Genomic DNA, 16,409 nt, shown 5'->3' with positions numbered 1-16,409 from the left:
TAATCAAATGAACCAAACAACTTGTGCCTCATTAGCACTCCGACACCGCAAAACATAACCTCGCATTAATGCAACCAAAAAAACTTCATGTTCTATGCACCGCACGCCCTTTACCAATAACCACTCGAGACATTCCTTGATTCTCACACACATATGGAGCATAATATAACCTTACCTTAGTCGAAAATTTTTCCTTTACTCGAGCCATCCTCGGTCTCAATCTTCGCAAGCCATAACTAATTCACCAGCACGACTCAAACTGGAACCAACGTAGCACATAACCGTGCAATCAACAACTCAATAACAATCTCCCCCCACTTGGTTCGAAGCCATAGATCAAAACACACACACAATAACTCATAACGTGTATACTCTATTACTACCATAATATTATAGTGAGATTTAACTCAATCCTTCATAAGCTCGTGAAATACTGACCATCCAGTACTTTTCTACAAACCTCGCATTCACTCTTGCAACAATTTAACCACTCTCTTAGGTGACCCAAATTTAAATTTCAACACAAATATTTCACTTGTAAATGAGATCTTCTAACGGACAACATAAGGATCACACAACCTCAGAACACTCCGCAGGAGATAAACCACTTGCTTTGCCTCCAACTCACATTTTTGTATACGTTCCACCGTCATAAACATTACACAGTCACTTAATCATCCTAAGTCTGAACCCATACCACAACATGAAATTTTATTTCGTTCCCAACTAGAAAACATGAAAGGATTCTTCACACACCTATAACTCGGGGCTATACCTCAAATAAAGATGGAAATCAAGCACCTAATAGTTCTTCTACCCTCCAGCAGACCCTTCTCATCACTTCCAAATCATATGAATACATTTCAAAGCCATAACATACTCATCGCATAGCCATCCAGTCGTCACTTCTACTAGTAGGGGCACTACCGAACATATAAGTTCAAAAATACATGCTCACACAATCAGCACCTCGGTGCTCAAGCTATAGGCAAAACCTAGCCTCAAGTCCTCCAGACTGGCCCTACATCAACACATAGAGATCACATCTCGCCCCTCGATAAGGGATTCACAAGCCATCGATGCACATCTGATACTGAGCACTCATACGCGCATACGAACGCGTGGAAGGAATTCAAAGATTTACTTTTCAAACAGAATCAAGGACGCACGATAAGAATTCAAGAATGTGAAGTTTTTCCTAAAGGTTCTACAGCCTCCCGAGGATAGGTACAGACGTCTCCGTACCGATCTGCGAGACTCTACTAAACCTGCTCATGACTCGTGAGACCTATGTAACCTAGGCTTTGATACCAACTTTTCACGACCCCAAACCGGACCTGGTCGTGATGGCGCCTCTCGTGAAGATAAGGCCAACTGACACAATTCCCAAATTCAGTTTAATAAGTCAATTTAAATCATTTATAAGGATAAATCCCCAACAAGTACAGATTTAGCAAAATAAAACTAGTGCGAAAATGAATACAGCTCGGCATTGGGGTGTCACAATTCACGAGCATCTACGAAGGTCTAAAATACAACGAAATTTCTATAAATGTACTAAATACAATCTAATGACATAAAAGGGAGAAAAGTAGTACTGCAGACGTCGGGCAGCTACCTTGCTGAACTCCAAAGACTTTGCCGTTGATCAACTAATACTCGCTACCGGGTGCAGAAATATCTGAATCTGCACACGAGGTGCAGGGAGTAAAGTGAGTACTCCAACTCAGTGAGTAATAATCATAACTAAAGATTGAGTGATAGGAAATCACGAAAAATACATCAACATGTTGCATAGAAGTGGTACAAAACCAGTAAGAAAGCGATGTAGCTATGAAATCTCTTAAAGCGTCTTAGCTCAGTTTAAACTTTTTTAAAATGAATTTTCAAAAGTTAAGCAATTGAATGCAAAGCAATTAGAACAGATAAGCCCCAAAAAAATCCGCCCCTCATCTCACATCACAATGGGTACCCGCACTCACTGGGGGTGTGCAGACTCTAGAGTGGCCCCTTATGGCCCAAGCGCAATATCAAGCCATCTTCTGGCATCATCACTAGGTCCTCGGCCTCATATCAACAAGCCACCTCATGGCATACATATCTCAGGCCCTCGGCCTCATAATCAATATCAAATGTTTCCTCACAATATAGGCCCTTGGCCTTAATCAGTCAAAATCCTCACAAGCCACTCGGGCAATAGTAAAATATGATCCTCAGCCCAAAATATTATTTAAAGATCATTTAAGTGTTAAAACAGAGTAAACATGGAAGAGTATGAAAACAGTGAAATATAACATGACTGAGTTAAATATAAAGTCAAAACAGTGAGGAAATATCAATAAAAGTCCCCTAAGGGTTCAAATAGTTGGCACGAAGCCCAAATATGGCATTCGGCCCAAATAATGATGATAGCAAATAGATTTCAATCAAATACACGATAAAATAGTCATTCGAGTCAGACTAAGTCATAATCCCCAATAGTACACGACCCCACGCTCGTCATCTAGCATTTTTGTCACATCAATATAGCACAACGATGTGCAACTCCGGGGTTTTATACCCTTAGAACATCATTTACAATCATTACTCACCTCGACCTGGTCCAAACTCTAGCCCGCGATGCCTTTTCCCTCATGAATCGACCTTCGGATGTTCCAAATCTATCCACAATCAGTACATAATCATTAAAATATACTAAGGGAACAAAGCCCACTAGAAAATATCCAATTTACATCAAAAATCCTGAAATTGCTCAAACCCGGCCTCCGGGCTCACATCTCGAAATCCGACAAAATTAACATCAATATAACCCTCATCCTCCCACGAGTCTATACATATCAAGAACATCAAAATCAGACCTCAAATGGCCCCTCAAATCCCCTATCTAACTTTCCAATTTCAAGCCCTAATTTCCCCAACTCTTTCTCTAATTTTTCCCACAAATTTCATGATTAAACAATGAAATAATCACCATAAACACAAGATACAAAACCCAAGTAGCTTACCTCTCTATCAACACTTGATTCCCTTTTGAAATCACAGCTTGGAGTTCCAAAATCGCACAAAAAATGATGAACAAATGACTGAAAATCAAGAAGGGGCCTTTTTATACATTCTGCCCAACACTTTCGCACCTGCAATCCCATAAGCGCATTTGCGCTTCCGCTTCTGCAGAAAAACATTCGCTTCTGCGGATTTCACTTATGTCACCAGGCCTCACATTTGTGGTCGCCTCACCGCTCTTGCGGTATCACAGATGCGGTTATCAAGCCGCACCTGCGGTCCTTCTCGCACCTGCACTTTTCTTCCGCTCCTGCGGAGCTCGCACCTGCGGTCCCCAATCCGCAAGTGCGGATATGACAAAAGCATCCGAAATCATTCTGAGGCCCCTAAGACCTCAACCAAAAATACAAACAAGTCACATAACCTTATTCAAACTTGTCCCAAGCTTCGAAACACTCAAGAACAATATTAATACACCAAAATCACATCAAATTCAAGCCTAGGATTCAAAAATCTTTCGAATTCCGCTTTTGACCAAATGCCCAACCAAACCACATTCGAATGACCTAAAATTTTGCACATACATCCCACATGACACAACGGAACTACTGCAACTTCCGTAATTCCATTCCAACCTATATATCAAAATCTCGCCTATCAACTGGAAAACGCTAAAATCTCAATTTCGCCAATTCAGGCCTAAACCTTCCAGGGACTTCCAAAATGCATTCCGATCACGTTTCTAAGTTCCAAATCACCTAATGGAGCTAAGAAAATCATAAAAATTCCGATCTGAGATCATATACAAACTTGCAAATCTTGGTCAAACCTTTCTAATTTCAAGCTTCAAACTGAGAACTGTTCTTCCAAATTCATTCTGATTACCCTGAAAATCAAAACCAACAATTTATGTAAGTCATAATATATCACACGGGGCAAGTCATGCCCGAGAATTGGTGAGCAAAGTGCAAAAGCTCAAAACGACCGGTCAGGTCGTTACACAATGCAGCCAATCTCAATGGTGATCTCATAAGGAAAATTTGTGAGAAGTTCAGAATTGTCCACCATAACTCTATAACCTACAACCGCAAATGAATGAAGCAGTTGAAGCAACCAACAAAAACATTAAAACAATTCTACAAAAGATAGTGGACAATCATAGGCAATAGCACGAGAAATTATCCTTCGTCTTAGTGCATTATCAGACCACCATAAGGAACACCACTTGGGCAACACCATACATGTTGGTCTATGGCACTGAAGCTTTGATACCCGCAGAGGTCGAGATACCATCCTTGAGAGTCATTCAGGAAGCCAAGTAGGAAGACGCAGAATGGATACGAGTCAGGCAAGAGCAACTCATGCTCATTGAAGAGAAGAGAATGGATGCAATATGGCATGGTCAGCTGTATCAAAATAGGATGGCTAGTGCATTTAACAAAAGGGTAAAAACTCGCCAATTTATATCGGGGCAGTTGGTTTTCAAGAAAATATTCCCTCATTAAAAAGAAGCCAAAGGAAAGATTGTGCCAAATTGGCAAGGTCATTATGTTGTCCACCGAGTGTTGTCTAGAGGACCACTGATCTTGGTAGAGACAGACGAAAAAGTCATCACAAAGCCTATCAACTCGGATGCAATCAAGAGATACTATATTTGAAGACAGTAAAGTTAGGTTTTGGTTGTAACAGAAGTACAGAACTACACCCGACCTGACTTCCCATTGAGGGATACGTAGGCAACCCACTTAGGGTCCAGTCCCCCTCCACCTCTTCTTTTGTAATAGGAAATCCCAATGCCATTTTATATGTATCTGGAACTACACCGCGACTTGATTTCCTTTGGAAGGAATACATAGGGAATGCTCATCGGATTCAGTCATCCTTTCTAATTGAACTACGTTCTAGCCTGATTTTATTTGGATACATAGGCAGTCTAAGTCAGACTCGGCCATTTCATTTTCAATCTCATCATTTTGCATATATTGTAACTGAACTACGTTTTGACCTTATTACATTCGAAAATGTATGTTGCCTGAGTCAGGCTCGATCATCATCATCATATTTTCTTTATCGTTACCCACGAACTACGCTCAGACTTGATTCTATTATGAATACGTAGGAAACCTGAAACGGTTCGGTCATAACCCTGGGAAAACCTTTGTAATGCATTAGTTTAGATTAGGACGCAATCGCAGCAGCAAGAAGCCACATCATTAGAAGCATCTTAGAGGATTGACATCACGGGAAAGTGTCTTCCAGAACGACGGCATTTTCCATAAGATAAACGATATTTAAAATGTTATCTAAAAAACACTACCGTTCCACCAACCGAACTTCATGGCGTGACGTCACCAAGCTCGGGCAAAGTCAGGATTACGGTCGACAAAAACTGACAATCCCCCTTCTAAGAATTTTTCTTTGAATGCAGGACCAATGGGATACAAGGAAATGTTGGAGCACACTGGGGCAATGACGGATTCGCCACTCTCTCATAACTATCTTCTCTTATTCATTACTTAATTTTTCCTCATATAGCCGAAAACAAACTAGGAAATCCTTTACAAGTATTTCAAACCAGGCCATCGATGCAAGCAGATCCATGTAAATAGCAAACTGTCTGCTCAACCAAGCAGAGAATGGTGTATATAAAGAGTTGTTGGCCATGCCAATCGGAGCCATTTATATAGAAAACCTCCAGCTCAATAAATCGGAGTGCCCCATACAAATACGAGTCATGGGCTTCACCAATCGAATCCCTATATATAGCCAACTGTTCGCTTTTCCAACAGGAGCTTCTGCACTGTCACTTCGCCACATCGGAGATTACCAGTATAGTTGCAAACCCCTTCACCAATGTTCTACCGATTGACAACCATAACATAATTTTGCAGTCAAGAGTATCTCTTTGGCATGCCCCTTATTTCTTTATTTTATCTCGAATGTTTTGACATTTTCCTAATGCAGCTTACAACCATGACTACATTTTCAAGTACGAAACTCCCATCACGTGGAGACATTTTACATTCAATGCAACTACTCCCATCACGTGAAGATAAATTCTATATTACAAGTCAACTACTACCATCGCGCTGAGACACTCCCAACGTGAGGAGACTTAATGCTCTGACGGTTGCAAAATGGTACACAGCCTGGCTAACAATCAAGTCAAATTCAAGTATCCCATCATCCCAATCCAAAATAACAGCTAGTCGGCAGCCAGGCACCATCATTCCTGCATCATTTACATCATATCTTAACATATTTGCATTATGATATATGGGTATGTGTGTGTTTTTTTTTGCATGAACAAACATCACAATGTGGAACTTCTTCTAAGCAACAACCCAAGCTACAATGCTATTAGGGACAACAAACTCATAAGTGGGCCAAGTATAAAAGCTCAAACTCAAATACGATCAATGGAAATCAGATTCTTCAAATCTTTCAAATCAAGCCGCAATTCAGAGCTATCATGGGTACCAAATCTTTCATCTCACAATATCGTCATAATATGATACTGGGGCAATTTCTGCGAGCATCACTTCCTTCAAATCATCACTCTAGAACAACATGAGGCCTGATCCTCTTTAAGCCCGATGTATGTACGCAATTCAAAGCCAGAATTCAGCCCCAACTCTCCACAATTCTCCAGAAATATTCCTTAACTTCTATAATTCTAAAACACATAATCTTCCTTAAACCTATATTCCATCTCTACAATGTATTCCTGAGGTCGGGGCAAAATTGGCCTTGGTTCGATTTCTTCGCCGGAAAACTCTTTCATCGTCTCCGGTCAAAGAGGGGTAGCTATTGACGACCAATTTTGACCCTCCTTTTAAAAATTAATTTATTTACACTTATTAATTCTAATATATATGTTAAAGATGTTTTCTAATTAATAATACCTACTTTTAAGTAATTAATTGGTGTTAATTAGTAATTTGATCATTATATATTAGTAAAATATTGTCTTCACTATTTTACCATTTTTAAAAATAATAAATAATTTTTAAATTCATTGTCACACCTCCTTTTTTACCCGAAGGTTGATATAAGGGAATTTTTCTAATTAAAGTGATATTATTCGATATGGGATTATTTGATTTAATTTCAGAGTCGCCACTTGGAATATTTATGGTATCCCAAGTCACCGGTTTATTTTTAAAATCCCAAATCGAGGAGAATTTTGACTTTATTTAAAAGTTTGTGAAACCAGAAAATCTAGGTAAGGAATTATGTTAAGCCGGGAGAAGGTGTTAGGCATTTTCGGATTTCGTGGTTCTAGCACGGTCGCTTAACTATCAATGATTGGCTTAATTATCTGATTCATTACTTGTTTTAAACCTATTGTGCATTTTTAACTTTATAACTGCTTTTAATTATTTTAAACCGCTTTTAGAATTTATGAAATTATTTCTTGAACAAGTTACATTTGTCGTACACTTGTCGTTTTGGAACACACCGCAAACCACGCTACATGAAATGCACTCGCGATTCGCGATATGTTTAATTTATTATTGTTCGAGTTGTTATGATCGGGTCGCATGAAATGCACATCCGAATTGGGGATAATATATCATGACTATACCACGGGAATCATACCCATGGTCATAATAGTTAATTTACGCGCCTAAAGCAATACTACGAATGTTCATTTTTAAAATTAATTCTAAGTTCAATATAAGGCTACTAATTATATACATGCTTGGGGTAGATGTGCTACACCTTTAATCATTTTGGATAAGGGAATTGGGCTAGCAGTAGCCCATTGGGTTATTTGGTCAGGGGAAAATTCATCGTTAAGGTTGCTTGGGCTCAGAATTTAGCCCAGAAGTAAAGAAACTCAAAGGCCTTGTCAAGTCCTATTTTTTACCATGGTTGTCTCATCTTGGGCTAACATCAGGCTGGCCCAGTCAAAAAATTTTACTAGTTGTGCGTGTCCTACCTTTGCATCTTAAGCTAACAAGACTTACACAACATACACATTTGTCCCAAATTATAAATCAAGCCACTTTTATGTAAGGAAAATCAGAAAACTAAGTTTTAAGCATTTATTATACTACACGTGATAGACATAAAAAGAAATAAATTCAAACTACAGTTCACAAGGTAAGCTTTATAACTGAGTCAAGCTATTGGGTTTAATGCCCAAGCCCAATGGCCTAGGCCCAAACTCGTTTGAGATTATTTTTCCCAATTGGGCTAATTTGCGAGTCTGGCCCAATTTGAATCGCAGAAACAAACTTTTTAACTTTAAAGATCTGGCCCATAGCCCTAGCCATTGCAACATTATGCTTACACTAATAAAGAAGCAATGCTATAACAAATAATGTAAAGGCAATTTTTGACAATCAGAAGAATTTACATTGGAATACCTAATACATGAATTGCTACAAGAACCACTAATCTATTACATTATCAACTAACAATGTTTGAGAAAGTAGACAGCCTAGTGAACTTTTGCCCTTTTTTGGATATCACTGATCCAACCAATGCCTGATTCACCACCTGGTGCCACCAATTTCTGCGTAGTAGTAATATCCCCAATTCCAGCTTTTGGCTTTAGAAAAACATGCTGATTTGGCCAACTAGTGGCCAAATCCGCATGTTACAGCCCATAAGCAAAGTCACCTCAAACATAGCACTATGTTCTTATCATATGAGTAGAATAAGGAAGAAAGACAACTTCAGCAATCAAAGTTTAGAATCAGTATAACTCAGAAATAGACTCATAGTTATAAAATAGACATACCAGTTCAAATAATCACATAGTAGAGCCATAGACTCTTGCTCTTTTCATGTCAAAACATCAAATAACAGAAGAAACACTCATGAAATGAACCAAGGTTTACTAATTAACATCTAAATGTAAAGAAATCAACACATGAGGAGTAAGGATCAAGACTTCAAAGAACAGATAAAGCAATCAACTTATTCATGCCAAAACTGAATCTTAGATTTAAGGTAAATACCTGATTACAGCAAAATGGACCAGAATAGAAAAAATAGATATCTTAAACAATAGAAAACCAGCTACAAAATAAGTGAACAACTGATTGAAATTTAAAGATAGTGCAGCAACCAAAACCCAAATAGCAGCCATAGGAAATCAGCCTAGAAACCAAGGGACCAGCACTTATACTTCTCAAAAATAAGAGTATTCAGAGAAAACCAGCCCAGAAACTCTAACTAGAAGACTGATGTTTTAGCCAGAAAATTTAAGGAAATTTTTCTCTTTTCTTTTTAGAGCTTTTTTAGGTGAAGATATGCTAATGAATGTGTGTGTATGAGTGCAGATTTTCTTTTCTTTTATAGAGTGTCCCTAATCGCATCCAAAAGAATATTTTTAACCTAAATTCTAAATAGTACAACACACTATGACAGAGAATATTGCACAGATGTCCAGTTTTTCAGCATCTTTTTTAACCAATTTTGGATAGTTGTTCCTTCTAGAACCTTCCTTTCCCTAGATATTTATTTTCTAAAATTCTCCTCCTAAGTTTCTTTTAGGTTCAATTAGACCCCTACAAGTCTCTAATAATTTGCAACTCATGGAAAACAGAGGAAGAGCCAAAAAGGAATCAGAATCCAAATCAAAAAATGACAAACATAATCGAGATGGTGCAATTTAAACATAAAGACTAACCTAATCAGTAAATAAAAGTGTTCATCTAATTAACCCCAAACAAGAACTGGATGAAAACAAACAAACATGGCATAAACAAAGAAAACAAAGAGATAATGAAAACCTAATAATTAACCTAATTAATTTACAATTGATTAAATCAAGCAAACTAACAAATAAACTAATTCTTCTAACAATTAACATATTTCGAATCATTTTAATACTATTCTAACAGTGAACTAAATAACTTATACATAAACAACCTAAATTAAACCATGTCTATACACATGCAACTTTACGAAAATAAGAATAAACACAAAGAAGACAAAGAAAAGGTCAGAAAATATACCAAAATAGGGGGCTGGCAGTTCAGGATGTCTTCGAAATAGCTCCAAAATATAGTAACCAATCGTTCTTGTTGAGAACGATTGATTAACATAAGTTTAAAACTAAATCGAGTCTGGAATCAATCCGAATAAACTCGAAAAAGAAAGGAAAAAAATATAGAACTAGGGTTTTTGGTTCTTCGTAGATTTAGGATTCGAAGAACTTGGCGGGGATTTTTGGGAAATCAAGGGTAGGACAGTGGTGAGGGGAGGTTGAGGGTCCTATGGTGTGAGTTTGGAGTTGTTTGGGTGAGTTAGGGTTTCTGGGTTTAAATTTCAGATCTGAAATTGACAGATTTGGGTGGTGATTTAGAGGGAGCTGGTGGTGGATTAGTGTTCAAGGGGTAGTGAGAAGTGTGGAGGGTGAATTTGGGGTTGTTTGGTGATGCTCCGCCGCCGTAGGGCAATTTTCGGGTGGCGGAGACGGCGAGGGAATCCTAGGGCGGCTAGGGTTTCTTGTTAGAGAGACGAGAGATGAAATGAGATGGGTGTATGGGGGGCTTTGGTTTGGACATTTTTATGTAAATGATCAACCAGTTTCCAGCCGTTGGATTCATGATGATCAACGGTTGGGATTAGGAAGGGTGAAACGGGGTCGTTTTAATAAGAAGGGGAATTTGGACCGGGTATTGAAGGGAATTGGGCTGGACATGGGCGGATTTGGGCATGAAAATTTGGAACAATTTCGAGCCTTTATTTAATTCCTCCTCTCTTTTTTGTGTTTTCTTTTGTTTTCTTTTTTGTTTTCTTTAATTTAAAACCCTAACTAAATTAATAAAAAACTAATTTGAATCCCAAATTAATCTAAATTATAAATTTAAACTAATCATCTATTTATACTATTTACCAATTAATTAATCCTAAATTAATAAAGAGGGAATTACTAATCTAGCATTAAAATCTAAAAATGTAAAATGAATGATATTTTTGTGATTTTTATTTTAATAAAGCAATTACTTAACCAATTATTCCTAAAATATGAACACAAAATCCAATATGCAATGCATGTTCTTTTTGACATTTTTGGGGCATTTTTCATGATTTTAACAAAATTAAACGTGCACAAAAATACAAACAATTAATAAAAAACCTACAAAAATTCTTTAAAATTGAAAACAATTTGAAAAAAATCTGCTTCTTTAATTTTGTAGGAGTATTTCTAATAGGGCAAAAATCACATGCTCACAGCTACCCCTCTTTGCTCGGAAACACGAAAAGTTTTCGGGCAAAGATAAAATGAGCAACTACGAGCGATTTTTTCCCGTTTGAAACTCTATGGGAAGCATTTTTTGGGGAAAAGTCTGACCGAACCTTGCTTCGGAGGTTGCCTACATATTCTTGGCAATAAAGGAATCGGGTCAGTGTAGTTTTGGAAGTTTTGGTAGCTGGGACTACCGAGAAACTGTGATTTTACTGTTGTTGCTGCTGTTTCTGCTTGCTGAGCTCCTTATTACACCAAAATGAAAAATGAAAAACTAAACTAAGCTGAGCCTATCAACTACGAGTTACAAGATTCCTATCTATAAACCTTCTAAAGCTTGATATTGAGTCTTGGTTGGTTCATCATGCAGACTTTGATCCGTATCTTGATGTTCGTTAGCTGTAACCGCTGGTTCATTTTTCTTCAGATTTTCGGATCAAGGAGGGACATGCAAAGCTTGTGACTTCAATCATATCTTGAGCAGTCCACATCTTTTCTTCGCTTCTACAGTTAGAGTTCACTTTTTCTTTTTTGTTCTTTTTCTTTTATCCTGGATCGAGACTTCTTCTTTTGGTCATCTCAAACCTCATGCCTGACGGTAAAAACCTATTCAAGCAGCAAAACAAACAAATGAACGAAATATTTCTGGCCTAGTTTTCACTAGAAAATTTCGTGAGTTATTGTAACAAAAATCTAAACTACTTCTTTATTGAAAGTAGTAAAATTAGGATTGTGTATCCTTGAGAAAAAGAGATTAGGGAGGGGAGACCCTATATCTAAAATAAAATCAAATGGGGATCGAAGGCCCTAAGTTGGAAAGATTACCAGGTTATGCTGGCATCAACTAGGGAATGGGACCTTGTGCCGGAAAAGATTACCAAGTTATATTGGCAAAGCTAGGGAGTGGGATCCTATGTTGGAAAAGATTGCCAGTTATGCCGGCATCAGCTAGAGAGTGGGACCCTATGTTGGAAAAGACTACCAAGTTATGCTGGCATCAGCTAGGGAGTAGGACCCTATATTGGAAAAGATTACCAGGTTATGCTAGAAAAATCATCAGGTTATGCCTGAAAAATCATCGGGTTATGTCGAAAAAGTCCTCGGGTTATGCCGGGAAAGTCATCGGGTTATGCTGGAAAGGTCCTCGAGTTATGCCGAGAATGTCATCGGGATATGTCGAAAAGGTCCTCGAGTTATACCGGGAAAGTTATCGGTTTATGCGGAAAAAGGTCTCGGGTTATGCCGGGAAGTTATCGGGGGTTTATGCCGAAAAATTCCTCGGGTTATGCCAGAAAAGTCATCGCGTCATGTCGGAAAGGTCCTAGGGTTATGGCGGGAAAGTTATCGGGTTATGCCGGGAAAGTCATCGGGTTATGCCGGAAAGGTCCTTGGGTTATGGTAGAAAAGTTATCAGGTTATGCCGGGAAAGTCATCGGGTTATGCTGGAAAAGTCCTCGAGTTATGCCGGTAAAGTCATCGGGTTATGTCGGAAAGGTCCTCGGGTTATGCTGGGAAAGTCATAGGGTTATGCCGTAAAAGTCATCGGGTTATACCAGGAAAGGTCCTCAGGTTATGCTGGGATCAACTAGGGGATGGGACCCTATGTTGGAAAGATTACCAGGTTATATTGGCATCAACTAGGGAATGGGACACTACGTTGGGAAAGACGTAGCTAGAGATTGGAGATCCTATGCTACCATGGTTTTAAATTTTTCTTCTTTCTTTTTTTTCATTTCACTTTTAGCATTTTTTTATATAAGAAAAAATGAATAAAAATGCGGGAATGAATTTGGAGGAGACTTCCCTTTTTGGATTGTTGCTGCAAAGTTGTTTCTAGCCCTCGCGCGGTTTATTTTTGGTTGCATCTGCTTTTTGCAAGGTTGCTTTGGATTGCACCTGTTTTCTTGCTTTTCAAACAAAGAACAATTTGTCAGTTTGAAACGGTGGTTAGTTTTGTGGCCTTGATTGTTTCAATCACTTGATCTTGGCCCAGCTCTTTCAATAAAAACCTCCATTGCTTGCTGACTCTCTGGAAATTGGTTTCATTTCTAAACCCAGGGATCTTGACTTTCCAAAATTCCACATGATGGTCGTGTGGGGCTTGGCTTTTTCATCTTATTTTGCCTTTATGGGCACTTGACTTTGATTTCTTTTCCTTTCAAGAGTTTTTGACTCTGGAGCATCGGTCATCATGGCCAGTCGAGGTCGACTTGACGCACCTGCTAAGGCTGGGTGCTTTTCTTGAATTTTAGCCTTCTGTCAGACAAAACCTTGTAAAACCAATCTTGCCATCTTTTCTTTGTATTAGTTTCGGAGGTGAATTAGACCGAAAGGGATTCAAAGAAAAGTAAACAACGGGCACGATAATGAATTTAAACGAGAAGTGTCCCTTTCGGGGAAAGGAAAGAAGGACTTATCTGGAGTGCATGCAGATGTCAATAGACATGACATGCTTCTTGGACTGGATACCCGATCTGTGCAAACCATCCAACTCTCATAAACCCATCATAACCCATACCTCAAAACCGAGAAACCTTACCAGGACTCTATCAGTACTGATGGTTGTAAGGGATCTCTTTTTTGATCAGTGGCACCCTTTGCGGGTTTTCACCAACTGATCTCTCTCATTTCTCTTCTCACAGTTGCCTTATAGTGCTCTTTGCGAGTTTTCACTAACAAGACTCTCTCATTTTCAATTTCTCTTCTTATCATTGCCTTATGGTGCCCGTGTGGGTTTTCACCAATAAGACTCTCTCATTTTATTTCTCACATTTGGTTGTATCAAATTCAAGTAACCACATCCTCCAATTTCGAACATCTTTACCGATTGATCGGAAGGACTTGAACAGGATTTGGGGTAAAAAGAGTTTGGATTTAATTACAACTTTGAAATCTTTCAGGTGAACCATCGTCGAACCATTATAACTTCTGCACCAGTTTCAACTTTGGAGAAATGTGGATTTTTGTTTTGGCGTGACTGAACCCCAGAGAGAGGCTTCCTACGTATCCTTGCGGAATCAAGTCGAACGTAGTTCAAGAAACTTTGTTTTTTATTTTCTTTTTGGTTTTTTGTTGTTTTGTTTTGTTTTCTTCTTCTTTCTACTTTTTTTCTTCTTCTTTTTTTTTACAATATTTTCGAGTTCTAAAGAGGGTAAACAAAGAAAGGTAACCGGCTTAAAGGGTTTGCAAAGGGTTAACAGTGTTTGGGTAGTGCAAATGAAAGACTTCATCATCCCAATCAGAGAATATTAGTACCACAGAAGGGTTAGACGTAATACTTTTTGACTGCGTCCGCATTGATAGCTATTTCAGGGTCATTTCCTTCAACGTCTCCTAAGTACAATTCCCCTTTCGGCAACAATTTCCTTATAATGTACGGACCTTTCCAATTTGGAGCAAATTTTCCTTTTGCTTCCCTATGATGCGGGAGAATACGCCTCAAGACGAGTTGCCCCACTTCAAAGTTTCTGGGCCGCACTTTCTTGTTGTAGGCGCGGGCTATTCTTTGTTGATATAACTACCCGTGGAAATTAAGTCCATCTGCTTTTCATCAATCAGGGTTAATTTTTCTAAACAGGTCTTGACCCATTCATTATCCTCAATCTCAGTTACAATGATGATTCGAAAGGTTGGAATTTCAACTTTAGCGGGTATTACAGCTTCTTTGCCATAAATCAATAGAAAGGTTGTTGCTCAACTGATGTGCGCATGATTGTGCGATATCCCAACAATGCAAAAGGCAACTTTTCATGCCATTGTTTAGAACTTTGGATCATTTTTCTAAGGATCTTTTTGATATTTTTGTTCGTTGCTTCAATATCACCATTAGCTTTGGGCCGATAAGGGGTAGAATTCCGATGCGTGTTCTTAAATTGTTCGCATATCTCCCTCATCAAATGATTGTTCAAATTTGCAGTATTGTCCGTAATGATAGTAGTAGGAATACCAAAATGACAGATAATGCTGGGATGCACAAAATCCACCGCCGCTTTCTTGGTGACAGCTTTGAGAGTGACTGTCTCAACCCACTTCGTGAAATAGTCAATGGTAACTAAAATGAATCTGTGCCTATTTTAAGCTTTCAGCTCGATTGGCCCAATGACATCCATACCCCAAGCAACAAACTGCCACGGTGCCGACATAGGATGTAGTTCTGAAGGCGGTGCATGAATCAGGTCACCGTGTACGTGACACTGATGACACTTTCGGACAAAATTGAAGCAATCCTTTTCCATGGTCAGCCAGTAATAACCCGCCCGAAGGATTTTTTTGCAAGGACGTATCCATTCATATGGGGTCCACACACTCCTACATGCACTTCATTCATGATTCTTCTAGCCTCTTGGGCATCCACGCATCTTAAAAGGTTCAGATCTAGAGTCCTTTTATACAAGATTTCTCCGCTCAAGAAGAAACCACTAGTGAGCCTTCTAATGGTTCTCTTTTGGTCTCCACTGGCTTGCTCGGGATATTCCTTTGTTTTCAAAAATCTTTTGATATCATGTTACCATGGCTGAACATCTAGTTCCATCTCAATTGTATTGCAATAACCATGTCTTTCTCAGATTTGGATCTCCAATGGGTCAATGTGGACATTGCCCGGATATAGCAGCATCGAGGCCAAAGTAGCTAACGCGTCAGCTAACTCATTGTGGAATCGAGGGATGTACCTGAATTCAATAAACTTGAATCGTTTTCTAAGATCTTCAACATGTTGCCTGTATGGGATAAGCTTGATGTCCCAAGTTTCCCGTTCACTTTGAGCTTGCCGAATAATCAGGTCGGAATCTCCCTTGATTAATAATTCTTCCACATCCATGTCAACTGCCATATTTATACTCATAATGCAGGCTTCATACTCAGCAGTGTTGTTTGTACAAAAGAACCAAAGTCGGGTTGTGGCTGGACAGTGCTGACCAGTGGGCGAAATCAAAATTTCCCTAATCTCGATACCTTTTGCATTCATAGCTCCGTCGAAGAACATTTTCCAAGCATTGGTGTCTTTTGGAATTACCTCCACTGAATTTACTTCCTCATCCGGAAAGTAGGTACTCAAAGGCTGATATTCATCATAAACAGGATTCTCAACTAGGTGATCCGCCAAGGCTTGAGCTTTCATCGCCGTGCGGGTGACATAGACTATGTCAAACTCGGTGAGCAGGATTTGCCATTTTGCTAACCTTCCTGTGGGCAT

General features: G+C 38.9%; 1 protein-coding gene across 1 annotated transcript; it reads right to left on the bottom strand.

The window, feature by feature from the left end:
• Positions 1 to 15,776: 15,776 nt before the first annotated feature.
• On the bottom strand, positions 15,777 to 16,409 carry LOC138881244 (uncharacterized). The gene has a single exon (XM_070161456.1). It carries the CDS (start codon positions 16,407 to 16,409, stop codon positions 15,777 to 15,779), a length of 633 nt encoding a protein of 210 aa, XP_070017557.1.

The sequence above is a fragment of the Nicotiana sylvestris genome, chromosome 11 (assembly GCF_000393655.2).
Source record: "Nicotiana sylvestris chromosome 11, ASM39365v2, whole genome shotgun sequence".
NCBI classification, from domain to species: Eukaryota; Viridiplantae; Streptophyta; class Magnoliopsida; order Solanales; family Solanaceae; genus Nicotiana; species Nicotiana sylvestris.
This window is presented reverse-complemented; position numbering and strand designations above follow the sequence as displayed.